The sequence below is a fragment of the Triturus cristatus genome, chromosome 6 (genome assembly GCF_964204655.1).
Source record: "Triturus cristatus chromosome 6, aTriCri1.1, whole genome shotgun sequence".
NCBI lineage: Eukaryota > Metazoa > Chordata > Amphibia > Caudata > Salamandridae > Triturus > Triturus cristatus.
In genome coordinates, this window is record NC_140589.1 from 142,323,265 (window position 1) to 142,336,173 (window position 12,909).

Genomic DNA, 12,909 nt, shown 5'->3' on the forward strand with positions numbered 1-12,909 from the left:
TGCCTTGACAGTGGTGCTGGTTGGGCACCGCTCTTGCAAATGACCTAGAATATTAGCTTGAGCATAAAATGCATAATATTGTTAACTCCTGGTGATGGCCTCAGTCGTGACTGAGTTGCCTTTTAGGGCCATGACTTTGTTCCAAGTGGTAATCCCCCATTCTTAGTCCTCTAGACAGTGCTGCAGCTGCTTCTCTAGTCCCAGTGGTAATTCCTCATTCTTAGTCCTCTAGACAGTGCTGCAGCTGCTTCTCTAGTCCCAGTGGTAATTCCTCATTCTTAGTCCTCTAGACAGTGCTGCAGCTGCTTCTCTGTTCCCAGTGGTAATTCCTCATTCTAGGTCCTGTAAGCAGTGCTACAGCTTCTTCTCTGGTCCCAGTTGTAATTTCTCATTCTTAGTCCTCTAGACAGTGCTGCTAGCTGCCACTCTGGTCCCGTCAGTAATTCCCCATTCTAAGTCCTCTAGGCAGTGCTACAGCTGTGTCTCTGGCCACTGTGGTAATTCTACATTCTAAGTCCTCTAGGCAGTGCTGCATCAGTGTCTCTGTTCCCAGTGGCAATTCCACATTCTTAGTCCTCTAGGCTGTGCTGGTAGCTGCTTCTCTGGTCCCGTCGTTAATTCCTCATTCTAAGTCCTTTAGGCAGTGCTGTTAGCTGCTTTTCAGGACCTAGTGGCAATTCCTCATTCTAAATCCTCTAGACAGTGCTGCTAGCTGCTACTCTGGTCTCATTGGTAATTATTCATTCTAAGTCTTCCAGACAGTGCTGCAGACAGCTACTCTGGTCCCTTCTGAAATTCTCATATTTCAAGTCTTCTAGGCAGTGCAGCAGCTGTGTCTCTGTTCCCAGTGGTAGTTCCTCATTGTTAGTCCTCTAGGCAGTGCTGCTAGCTGCTTCTCTGGTCCTGTAGGTGATTCCTCATTCTAAGTCCTCTAGACAGTGCTACTAGCTGCCACTCTGGTCCAGTTAGTAATTTCCCATTCTAAGTCCTCTAGGCAGTGCTGCAGCTGTGTCTCTGGCCACTGTGGTAATTCCTCATTCTAAGTCCTCGAGGCAATGTTGCTAGCTGCTACTATGGTCCAGCTGGTAATTCCACACTCTAAGTCGTCTAGGCAGTGCTGCATCAGTGTCTCTGTTCCCAGTGGTAATTTCACATTCTTAGTCCTCGAGGCTGTGCTGCTAGGTACTTCTCAGGTCCTGTAGTTAATTCCTCATTCGAAGTCGTTTAGGCAGTGCTGATAGCTGCTTTTCTGGACCTAGTTGTAATTCCTCATTCTAAATCGTCTTGACAGTGCTGCAGACAGCTACTCCGGTCCCTTCTAAAATTCTCATACTTGAAGTCTTCTAGGCTGTGCTGCAGCTGTGTCTCTGGCCACTGTGGTAATTCCTCATTCTAAGTCCTCGAGGCAGTGCTGCTAGCTGCAGCTGTGTCTCTGGCCACTGTGGTAATTCCTCATTCTAAGTCCTCGAGGCAATGCTGCTAGCTGCTACTATGGTCCAGTTAGAAAATCCACACTCTAAGTCTTCTAGGCAGTGTTGCAGCTGTGTCTCTGTTCCCAGGGGTAGTTTCTCATTCTTAGTCCTCTAGGCAGTGTTGCAGCTGTGTCTCTGTTCCCAGTGGTAGTTCCTCATTCTTAGTCCTCTAGGCAGTGCTGCTAGCTGATTCTCTGGTCCCCTGAGTAACTCCCCCATTCTAAAATCTCTAGCCAGTGCTGCAGCTGTGTCTCTAGTCACAGTGGTAATTCCTCATTCTTAGTCCTCTAGCCAGTGCTGCAGCTGTGTCTCTAGTCACAGTGGTAATTCCTCATTCTTAGTCCTCTAGCCAGTGCTGCAGCTGTGCCTCTGTTCATACATCCACTACACTCCAAACCAAAACACATAGATGAGACATTGTTATTTACAACGCCAGTAGCTCTAACTCTGACAAATGTGAGACCTATTTGCATTGCAATAGCTTGTTAAGTGCTGTTGGTAGCGGGTGCCCTTACCACCTAATTTCAAGGCACTAAATTCACAGATCTCGGATGGATGGAATGCTGAGTGGTCACAGCAGATGTCAACAGTGAGCAGTTAACTCACTGAACCATCTGACCACTAGTCAATCCCCCCAAGCCCTCCTCGATACTTCATAGCACATCACGACCTTTGAGACATGAAGGCTGGGCCAGGGACTGAAGTGTCTGACCTGGCTATAAACCGATAAATCCCCCTGCGCTCTATCCGTGTAAGGATGCCCGGTTTAATATGTGATGGATTCATAATGTCTTCACAAACATTTATATAAAAATGTCTCCAGATACACCCAGAGTTGTTTCATGCCATCGATACATAGTTTACCCTGTCATAAAACGGTATAGCATTTACTTGCATAGGCTTACTCCCGGGCCACTGTATTTATGTGACTCTGGGGCCGCTGTATTTGCCACATAATTATGGAATTGCCGCATTTGCCAAATAATACATCATCTGCTGCATAATTTGCAGGTTTTAACAAAAAAATGTGTTTCTAGCTCAAACGGATCAAATATTACTAAAAACACAGTGACACGTGTTGTGCCGCAGTTGATGACCCTTCACAAAGATTGACTGGTTGCCTTACAGTTGCTTATTGCTGCATCTCGTGTTAAACTGCTGTTAAACGAGGGGTACCATTTACCCAAGCAGCGCTCACGTGTGTAACAATAACAAAATAATGAAGTAATACTATCATAAAATGTTGGACATGGCGCCGCATAACTTGTCTTTTCTTGCCACAGAATTTAGTCACAATTTTGTCTAGCCGCATGATTTGGTTAATTCAATTACATTTCTGACTTTTTGGGAATCGTCAAACAATTCCAGAAGCATTGCAGGAGCATGCATCTTTGGCAGAATACCGCAAGTATGTCAATATTTTTGCATCCGCAAATGTACGTGCATGTGCACATGTGGAAATGTAATGCTCTATTGATTGTGCACTTGTTAAAGCACTGTATTGTTTTTGCTTTTTAGAGGTAGTAAAACAAGAATGGTCTGGCAATCTGTTACATAAGCAGCAAGGGGTCACTCACATATACACAATCACACATTTACTGAGTGTACTGTAGCCCCAGAGTTGTGTGCAGTGGAAAACCACACATTCGTGCATTTTTTCCAATGACATCATCCATGTTCATGCCTTTAACAGGTAAAGTCTTTGCCGCGCATCGTCAGCACTGTAGTGGCTCAAACTAGACTGCGGTGTATATTCAAAGAGTCCCACCCATATCCAGTGCTTAATTTGTTAAAACGTGAGTGCCGGGGCGCTTCTCAGGAGACCACTGCAGCCTGCACGACTCATTGCGCCTGTTAGCTCTGCCAATGACAGTGTCAACACAACTACTAACCATCACAGCCTACAAGTGTAACAACTCAGACTATTCGAGACCACCCAAAGTTATAATACTGGCACCAATGGCAAGAAGTGCTCTTTTTCTAATGTATACTGACTTATTAAACAGTTTGTGTGCTCATCTTAAAAATAGACAGCGCCACCATGTGGTGGACTGTCACTAGAGCCAGACAATTAAATGCTAGTGTTGAGCACTGAAACCACCGGCTCAAATTAAGCACTGACCAGATAACTCTTTTTTTCAGGGACGTTCGAACACAAGTACTCATTAACTGGGGTCATCTGGCTGCTCACAACCAGGTATTGTGTTCAGTCCATTTTCACTTTTAACCCTTTTCGTTACTCTTTCTTTGCACTACTTTCAGCGATGTTAACACCCACTCTCCCTCCGCCAAAAACGGTGTTACTCCTCCCACTGACGGGACTAAACCCTAAGGTTGATAATGACCCACAAAAGGTTTGTGAAAACGTCCAAACTTGCACGTTTGTGAGGGTTCACCACTTTTTGAAGGTGGTTCCACCTTGGAGCGCCCACAAAGCATTTCCTAAGGGCAAATAAGGTCACAAGGCAGTTCCACCACAGTGGCAAAATCCTTTGGGAGCCAATCTATTTACAGGTGCAAAACCATATCCTGTGCATGAGGACTGTGGTTGGCCACTCATAAATGTATGTTTGTGTGCACTGAAGTCAGAGTGCCCATTATGAGTGCACTAGAAACGCGTGAGGCTTGCTCTCAAGCTGGGAAGGGTAGATCTTATGCAGTAATTGTGTTTGTCAGCCTTGAAGAAGCATAACAATGTGAAACATGTTTGCTCAATGGGCATAGGATGATGTCATCTGCTTTTTTAAAAATATGATCACCAAACGTGCATCTAATCTTGGTGTGGTTGACAATCTATGAGGCTGGGCGCTAGTCACACATGGGTGGTCAACAATCCTGAGTGTACCCACACACCGAGACCTCAGTACACAGGATTAGGGGTTTGTTGGGAGTGGTTTTCAATGGTGAATGAATTCTGAGGCATGGTGATCTGCAAATCTAAGATCAAGATTTAAAAATGCATTGGAAGGTAACATACAGCAACATATACATATGTATGTTTCTTTATGCAAAACTCTATTATGAACCTGGTAAACGCTACAAATGTTTTAACTTTTAAGAAAATTTTAAAGACTTGAAGAACATATGCTCAATTCACATAAATAAGTAAATTCTTCATTTGAGATACCTCGGCTGGCGTGAGCCAGTTTTAGGGCTTCAAGAGAAATGTCAGGCGTGATCTCCAGCTGACAAACCATCACCTTGGCTCCGCTGATGGTACCTAATGCCCTCGCTAGGTCTTTGGAGTCCAGAAGTAGGTTGGCACCAGCTACTATGACAATGGCATTCTGACCTGGAAGAAAAAAGTCACTGAACTTTATTCAAAAGGAGTTCATGTGTAGTGCATTGAAGCTGGTCAACTAAAGTTTTACCATCACGTGGCAGCAGAGAGCATCTCTTTTGCATTTACCAATACACCATTATTTAATTCAGATCCAGTCATTGTAAGGTAAATAAAAGGGGAAATAAACAGTTTTGGCTCTTATTACAAGACTTACGGTAATCCCTATTTAGTTACAAACGTGTCCACACAGATGAATCTGGATGAGAAAATATTCAGGAACACACCGGTGAGCTGTTTTACCCTGTATTTTTTCGCAAGGAAAGTCCTGGTGAGATGTGTGTGGAAATATGTGCCTGAAATGAGGGGAAACATGCAGAAACCGGTGCTCAAATAATGATTCCAACGATGATTCCCTTTCCACTGGGTAAATCGTACACTACTGAGGGAATACCGCAGCCGCAGCCTGGAGTGACCACAGCCCGAAGGACCAGTAACTCAGGGTGCTGTATGTTCTTAAGTAGTATCCTTGCGCAGCTTACAATGAGGGCACTTTTGTCTGATCCCGGCTGACCAGATACAGCGACATTTATGTCACGGTGTGACAGAGATGGAGCAGGAGTGAGGAAGGCGGGAATATCACAGGGGCGTTTGGACAGAGTGACCGCCACAGCTGCACAACGCAGCCAGGCTTTCATTGCGGGTAACTGCGCCCGCTACATGAGTCCCCCAACCTGCTAGCTGGCATGGAAGGCTTGAACCTGGCTCAGCTCGCTAATGGCCCTGTGCCCCTGAAGGTCCCTGCCTTAGATAGAATCTTTATGCATGAAGCTATCTTGTTGACCACCCCTCCCCCAGCAGCAATATCATGAACAGATCCCTTTTCTATTAAGCTGTCCTTCACTTCCCCAATGTCCCTCCAGTCGCAGAGAAAGCCACCACCAGGCAGTGTGATCACAAGTGGATGGAGAGTTCTTAAACTTTTGACCTGGAAGATCACTTGTCAGACCCTAGTGGGTCTCATGAACTCATGTCCTCTTTGTATACAGAACATTCTTACTTTTAGACCAACCTGGCTTTTCAAGGTGGTTAAAGAACACAAATCTAAAAAATGTATATTGGTTCCCAGATGGAACTTCGGGTATAACTCCGTGGGACTAGTGGTTCCCCAACATTTATTGCAACATTGCAAAGCTCTCACACGCTTAACGGAAAAGGAGTATCACAATCAAACGCTTTTGGAGGCACGTAATGCACAAGAGGATTCTAGCTCTTTGAAGGGGGGAAACAACTTCACCGCATCAAACCAACTATTTTGGTGTCACTAAAATGTTAAAGATCTAAGGTGACTGTCAATAAGAGGTGGGAAGAGACCGGAAGGAATTCTTCAAGATCTTGGATAGTAGATAAATTCCTCTGTGGTATACACAAATACAAAACTATACCTTTTTGTCAAATCAGCTGACAATTTGCCCAATGACAGCAAAGTTCTGGCTCCAAGTGGACTTCCCGGATGTACCAAATTTACAATTGGCAGGTTATCTCTCCCCTAATCTGACATTCCACATGAAGGATAATGAAATCATCTGTGATGCTCAACCCAAGATCAGAAAGTATTTGGATTAAACCTGCTGCTAAAGGATGAGTGGTTGCACTCCCTGGCCACGGTGGGAAACAAGCTTATCTCTAGTAGATCACTAGCTGTGGGAGAGGGGCTGCAGCAGTGCGCTCAATGGAATGGGTTTTTGGGCGCGTACAGTGTTGGATGACGTCAGTTGTCAGAAGCATCTGACACTAAAAGCCAAAACAACAGGAAGAGCAGGTACGAATAAATAGGAGTTGGACGTTATTTTTGACTTTACAGTTGTACCTTGGAACTCTACTCATTCCTCACGCATTGCACCTCTCTAGTATCAACTGTGCTTTCATAATTGCGAATTGGAGCAGGTTTACTCACGCCCAAAATTTTCTTGAAATGAGAGAGGTAGGTTATGCATTGGCATCCCTTGACAAAGAAAAAGCATTTGGTTCAATTGAGTGAGATTGCTCATTTGAAACATTAGAAAAATACAACTTTAGCCTCCATTTTATGGAGTACCATTGAGTTGCGTAGCAATAAACATCTGTTACTCAGCGCCAAGGGTGAAAGTGCGCTTTACAAGCACACGTTATGTTATGTTATTTCGTAAGCTGGATATTATTATTGTCTTCAGGTGCTGCATCCATAGTATTTGCTCACAGAGCTGGAGCCTTGGATGTGGCACGAGTCCTAATGGAATTCTCCATATGATCTTCAGAAGAAATCCAGAGAAATTAAATGTTTGAGTATGGGAAATGCTCTGCGGGCGTGACCCATTTTTGTTTTTCGCCCACTTGGCTGGGATGGCAAGATTTAGTTGGAAGTCCACCCAAATTTGCTCTCATGAACAAACTTTAGTTATTATATGTTAAAGATGGCGGGAGGCCTATTTCTGCACTATACCACACGCCTTAACGTGATAGACCAGAATCTAAACCTAAGATTAGGGTTAAACGGGAAGCGGATCTTGGTGGCTGGTTGGAGGACATGGAATGGCACAGGATTCTCATGGACACTAAAACAGTGACTAGTCCTATGTACATGACAGGGAATCCCAGACTAGGGTGGGACAACGTGTGCAGGACCAAAGACAAAAACAGCTGAAGATCAGACAGAAGGCAGTGGCCGCATCCTTGCTCCGGACAGAGGGATGCGCAGCCATATATTGAGTAAAAAACAAGGGCCCACATTCTAGCTCTGGACAGAGGGATGCGCAGCCATACATTGAGTACAAAACAAGGGCCCACATTCTATCTCTGGACAGAAGGATGCGCAGCCATACATTGAGTACAAAACAAGGGCCCGCATCCTTGCTCCAGACAGAGGGATGCGCAGCCATACATTGAGTACAAAACAAGGGCCCGCATCCTTGCCCCAGACAGAGGGATGAGCAGCCATACATTGAGTACAAAACAAGGGCCCGCATCCTTGCTCCAGACAGAGAGATGCGCAGCCATATATTGAGTACAAAACAAGGGCCTGCATCCTTGCTCTGGACATAGGGATGCGCAGCCATACATTGAGTACAAAACAAGGGCCCGCATCCTTGCGCAGGACAGAGGGATGCGCAGCCATACATTGAGTACAAAACAAGGGTCCGCATCCTTGCTCCAGACAGAGGGATGCGCAGCCATTTATTGAGTACAAAACAAGGGCCCGCATCCTTGCGCAGGACAGAGGGATGCGCAGCCATACATTGAGTACAAAACAAGGGCCCGCATCCTTGCTCTGGACAGAGGGATGCGCAGCCATACATTGAGTACAAATCAAGGGCCCTTTTTTTGCTGGATGGTGCGTAGGCATGGCTCAATGGATAAAGCTGAGGTAATAAATATGGAAAAAGTACATTAAGATGGGAAGGTAGCAGAGGACCGAAGAAACAGGAGACATGTAAGAGAGGTTGATCAATTACGAAAGAGGTGTAGAATTATCCGATGGATGAATGAAGGATTGAAGATACACGCGAGAGTGAGGATGCACAAGGGAGTGAGGATACACGAGGGAGTGAAGATGCACGAGGTAGTGAAGATGCACGAGGGAGTGAAGATGCACGAGGGAGTGAGGATACACGTGGGAGTGAAGATACACGAGCGAGTGAAGATACACGAGCGAGTGAGGATACGCGAGGAAGTGAAGATGCACGAGGGAGTGAAGATGCACGAGGGAGTGAGGGTACATGAGGGAGTGAGTGTACACGAGCGAGTGAAGATACACAAGAGAGTGAAGATACACGAGGAAGTGAAGATACACAAGGGAGTGAAGATGCACGAGGGAGTGAGGATACACGAGGGAGTGAAGATACACGAGCGAGTGAAGATACACGAGGGAGTGAGGATACACGAGGAAGTGAAGATACACGAGGAAGTGAAGATACACAAGGTAGTGAAGATGCACGAGGGAGTGAAGATGCATGAGGGAGTGAGGATACGCGTGGGAGTGAAGATACACAAGGGAGTGAAGATACACGAGATAGTGAAGATACACGAGGGAGTGAGGATACACGAGGGAGTGAGGATACACGAGGGAGTGAGGATACACGAGGGAGTGGAGATACACGAGGAAGTGAAGATACACGAGGGAGTGAGGATACACGAGCGAGTGAGGATACACAAGGGAGTGAGGATACACAAGGGAGTGAAGATACACAAGAGAGTGAAGATACACGAGGAAGTGAAGATACACGAGGGAGTGAGGATGCACGAGGGAGTGAGGATACACGTGGGAGTGAAGATACACGAGCGAGTGAAGATACACGAGGGAGTGAGAATACACGAGGAAGTGAAGATACACGAGGAAGTGAAGATACACAAGGGAGTGAAGATGCACGAGGGAGTGAGGGTACACGAGGGAGTGAGGGTACACGAGGGAGTGAGGGTACACGAGGGAGTGAGGGTACACGAGGGAGTGAGGGTACACGAGGGAGTGAGGGTACACGAGGGAGTGAAGATACAAAAGGGAATGACGATACACGAGGGAGTGAAGATGCACGAGGGAGTGAGGATGCACGAGGGAGTGAGGATGCACATGGGAGTGAGGATATACGTGGGAGTGAGGATGCACAAGGGAGTGAAGATACACGAGGAAGTGAAGATACACGAGGGAGTGAAGATGCACGAGGGAGTGAGGATACACGTGGGAGTGAAGATACACGAGCGAGTGAAGATACACGAGGGAGTGAGGATTCACGAGGAAGTGAAGATACACGAGGAAGTGAAGATACACGAGGTAGTGAAGATGCACGAGGGAGTGAAGATGCATGAGGGAGTGAGGATACACGAGATAGTGAAGATACACAAGGGAGTGAAGATACACGAGATAGTGAAGATACACGAGGGAGTGAGGATACACGAGGAAGTGAAGATACACGAGGAAGTGAAGATACACAAGGGAGTGAGGATACACGAGCGAGTGAGGATACACAAGGGAGTGAGGATACACAAGGGAGTGAAGATACACAAGAGAGTGAAGATACACGAGGAAGTGAAGATGCACGAGGGAGTGAGGATGCACGAGGGAGTGAGGATACAGGTGGGAGTGAAGATACACGAGCGAGTGAAGATACACGAGGGAGTGAGGATACACGAGGAAGTGAAGATACATGAGGAAGTGAAGATACACGAGGGAGTGAAGGTGCACGAGGGACTGAGGGTACACGAGGGAGTGAGGATACACGAGGGAGTGAGGGTACACTAGCGAGTGAAGAAACACAAGGGAGTGAAGATACACGAGGGAATGACGATGCACGAGGGAGTGAGGATGCACGAGGGAGTGAGGATGCACATGGGAGTGAGGATACACGTGGGAGTGAGGATACACAAGGGAGTGAAGATACACGAGGGAGTGAAGATACACAAGGGAGTGAGGATACACGAGGAAGTGAAGATACACGAGGGAGTGAGGCTACACGAGCGAGTGAGGATACACAAGGGAGTGGAGATGCACGTGGGAGTGAGGATACACGTGGGAGTGAGGATACACGTGGGAGTGAAGATACACGAGGGAGTGAAGATGCACGAGGGAGTGAGGATGCACATGGGAGTGAGGATGCACATGGGAGTGAAGATACACGAGCGAGTGAAGATACACGAGGGAGTAAGGATACACGAGGAAGTGAAGATACACGAGGAAGTGAAGATACACGAGGAAGTGAAGATACACGAGGGAGTGAAGATGCACGAGGGAGTGAGGGTACACGAGGGAGTGAAGATACACAAGGGAGTGAAGATACACGAGGGAGTGACGATGCACGAGGGAGTGAAGATGCATGAGGGAGTGAGGATGCACGAGGGAGTGAGGATGCACGAGGGAGTGAGGATGCACGAGGGAGTGAGGATGCACGTGGGAGTGAGGATGCACGTGGGAGTGAGGATACACAAGGGAGTGAAGATACACAAGGGAGTGAATATACACGAGCGAGTGAAGATACACGAGGGAGTGAAGATACACGAGGGAGTGAGGCTACACGAGGGAGTGAGGCTACACGAGCGAGTGAGGATAAACAAGGGAGTGAAGATACACGAGGGAGTGAAGATGCACGAGGGAGTGAGGATACACGTGGAAGTGAGGATACACGTGGGAGTGAGGATACACGAGGGAGTGAGGATACACAAGGGAGTGAAGATACACGAGGAAGTGAAGATATACGAGGGAGTGAGGCTACCCGAGCGAGTGAGGATACACGAGGGAGTGAAGATACACGACGGAGTGAAGATACATGAGGGAGTGAGGATACACGAGGGAGTGAGGATACACAAGGGAGTGAGGATACACAAGGGAGTGAGGATACACGAGGGAGTGAAGATACACAAGGGAGTGAAGATACACAAGGGAGTGAGGCTACACAAGGGAGTGAAGATACACGAGGGAGTGAAGATACACGAGGGAGTGAAGATGCACGAGGGAGTGAGGATCCACGAGGGAGTGAGGATGCACGAGGGAGTGAGGATGCACATGGGAGTGAGGATACACGTGGGAGTGAGGATACACGTGGGAGTGAGGATACACAAGGGAGTGAAGATACACGAGGGAGTGAAGATACATGAGGGAGTGAGGATACACGAAGAAGTGAAGATACATGAGGGAGTGAGGATACACGAGGGAGTGAGGATACACGAGGGAGTGAGGATGCACGAGGGAGTGAAGATACACAATGGAGGGAGGATGCACGAGGGAATGAGGATACACGAGGGAGTGAGGATACACGAGGGAGTAAAGAGACACGAGGGAGTGAGGATGCACGTGTAAACTCACCTCAGAGAAAGGTTACAGGGTCTCTCGTTCTGTCAGGCGAAGCAGTTCATATATTCTGTGGTGTTTCTACTCACTGTGTATTCGGTGCTCTGAAGCTCTCTCTATTGTAACTGTTTCAATACAAATGAATAATAGAAATGTTTTATAAACAACGTTCCTTTCATATAATCTTTGGACACGTCGTTCAAAGCTATAAAAAAAAAAAACAGGACTCAGAAAAACAAGAATTGATGTTCTCTGTAGGGATAAACAGACAAACAGTACGCCGAGGACCGGTGCCGTCGAGAGGGCACAGTGTCCTTGAGCACAGGAAAGCAGAATGCGTTAGCCCCTCCCTAAACAGACTCTCTGAGAAATATTTTTTTCAAGATAAAGTTAAGTGGCTGCGTATCTGGGGGGCAGCAGGGACTGAACGAGTTTGCTTTAGGAAGGATAATGGGCTGAAAACACCTCACACTGAATCAAAGGGTGTCAGTCTGGTGACTTGGAGGTACCCCAGTGTCCTCACCATGTATGTATAGGAGAGAACACTACTACTGTTCCACCTCTGGAATGCGAGGTCTGTATTCTGTGCCCATCTGCTAAACTGAGCCAGGGCAACAAGACATGTTGTACAGAACACGCACACGCACACAGACACTCATACATAAAGATTTTCTAGCAGTACCCTTGCACGCCAGTAGGGGGATCGTTCGGCTCCAATTCAGCCGTTCCCGGAAGTGACATGTGCAGTACCTATATAGGAGCCACCTCAGAGGGCTGACGTCAATTACTTTCCCGACTTTCCACGCCAGGTTTCGGAGCCACGATAAGCACTGACCACTGGTGTGACAACCTAAGGGCCTGAGAAGGGTATATTTCACAGTGTAATCAGTTTACAGGGCAGGGAGGATTGATAATGAGTCTGTGGCTAGATAGAGTCTCTACCAGATAAGGTATTACCGAAGCTAAGTAACTTGTTCATCTGATACAGACTTCTAGCCACAGACAATGATGCCTATAGCCAAAAAAGCTTCTTTCATTTTTTGTGTGTGTCCCGCCCTTTCACCTTTAAGGCGGAAATTGCCACGCTGTGCTTTAAAGGCTCTTTAGGTCAAGTCTTGCCTCCCGAAGACACTTTTGAACAGACACAGCATTAAGTTATCATGCAAGGCTACCAGGTTTCTGCTCTATGTAGCAAGGCTGCTTACACAGCAGACACCGGCTTCCTCTCAACTAACACCGAAGAATTCATTTATGCCGAAAGCAGCCTCGGCTCAATTCCAATCTAACCACAATGAATACTTTGAAGCTAAGCCCTTTAGTATATTAACAGCTGTGCAAAAGCA

General features: G+C 46.9%; 1 protein-coding gene across 1 annotated transcript in view; it reads right to left on the reverse strand.

The window, feature by feature from the left end:
- The window catches only part of RBKS (ribokinase), a 451,979-nt gene that overhangs the window by 293,509 nt on the left and 145,561 nt on the right, over window positions 1-12,909 (reverse strand). The window contains exon 5 of the mRNA XM_085610358.1: window positions 4,600-4,764. Coding sequence (XP_085466484.1) covers window positions 4,600-4,764 — 165 coding nt within the window. The remainder of the gene's footprint in view (window positions 1-4,599; window positions 4,765-12,909) is intronic.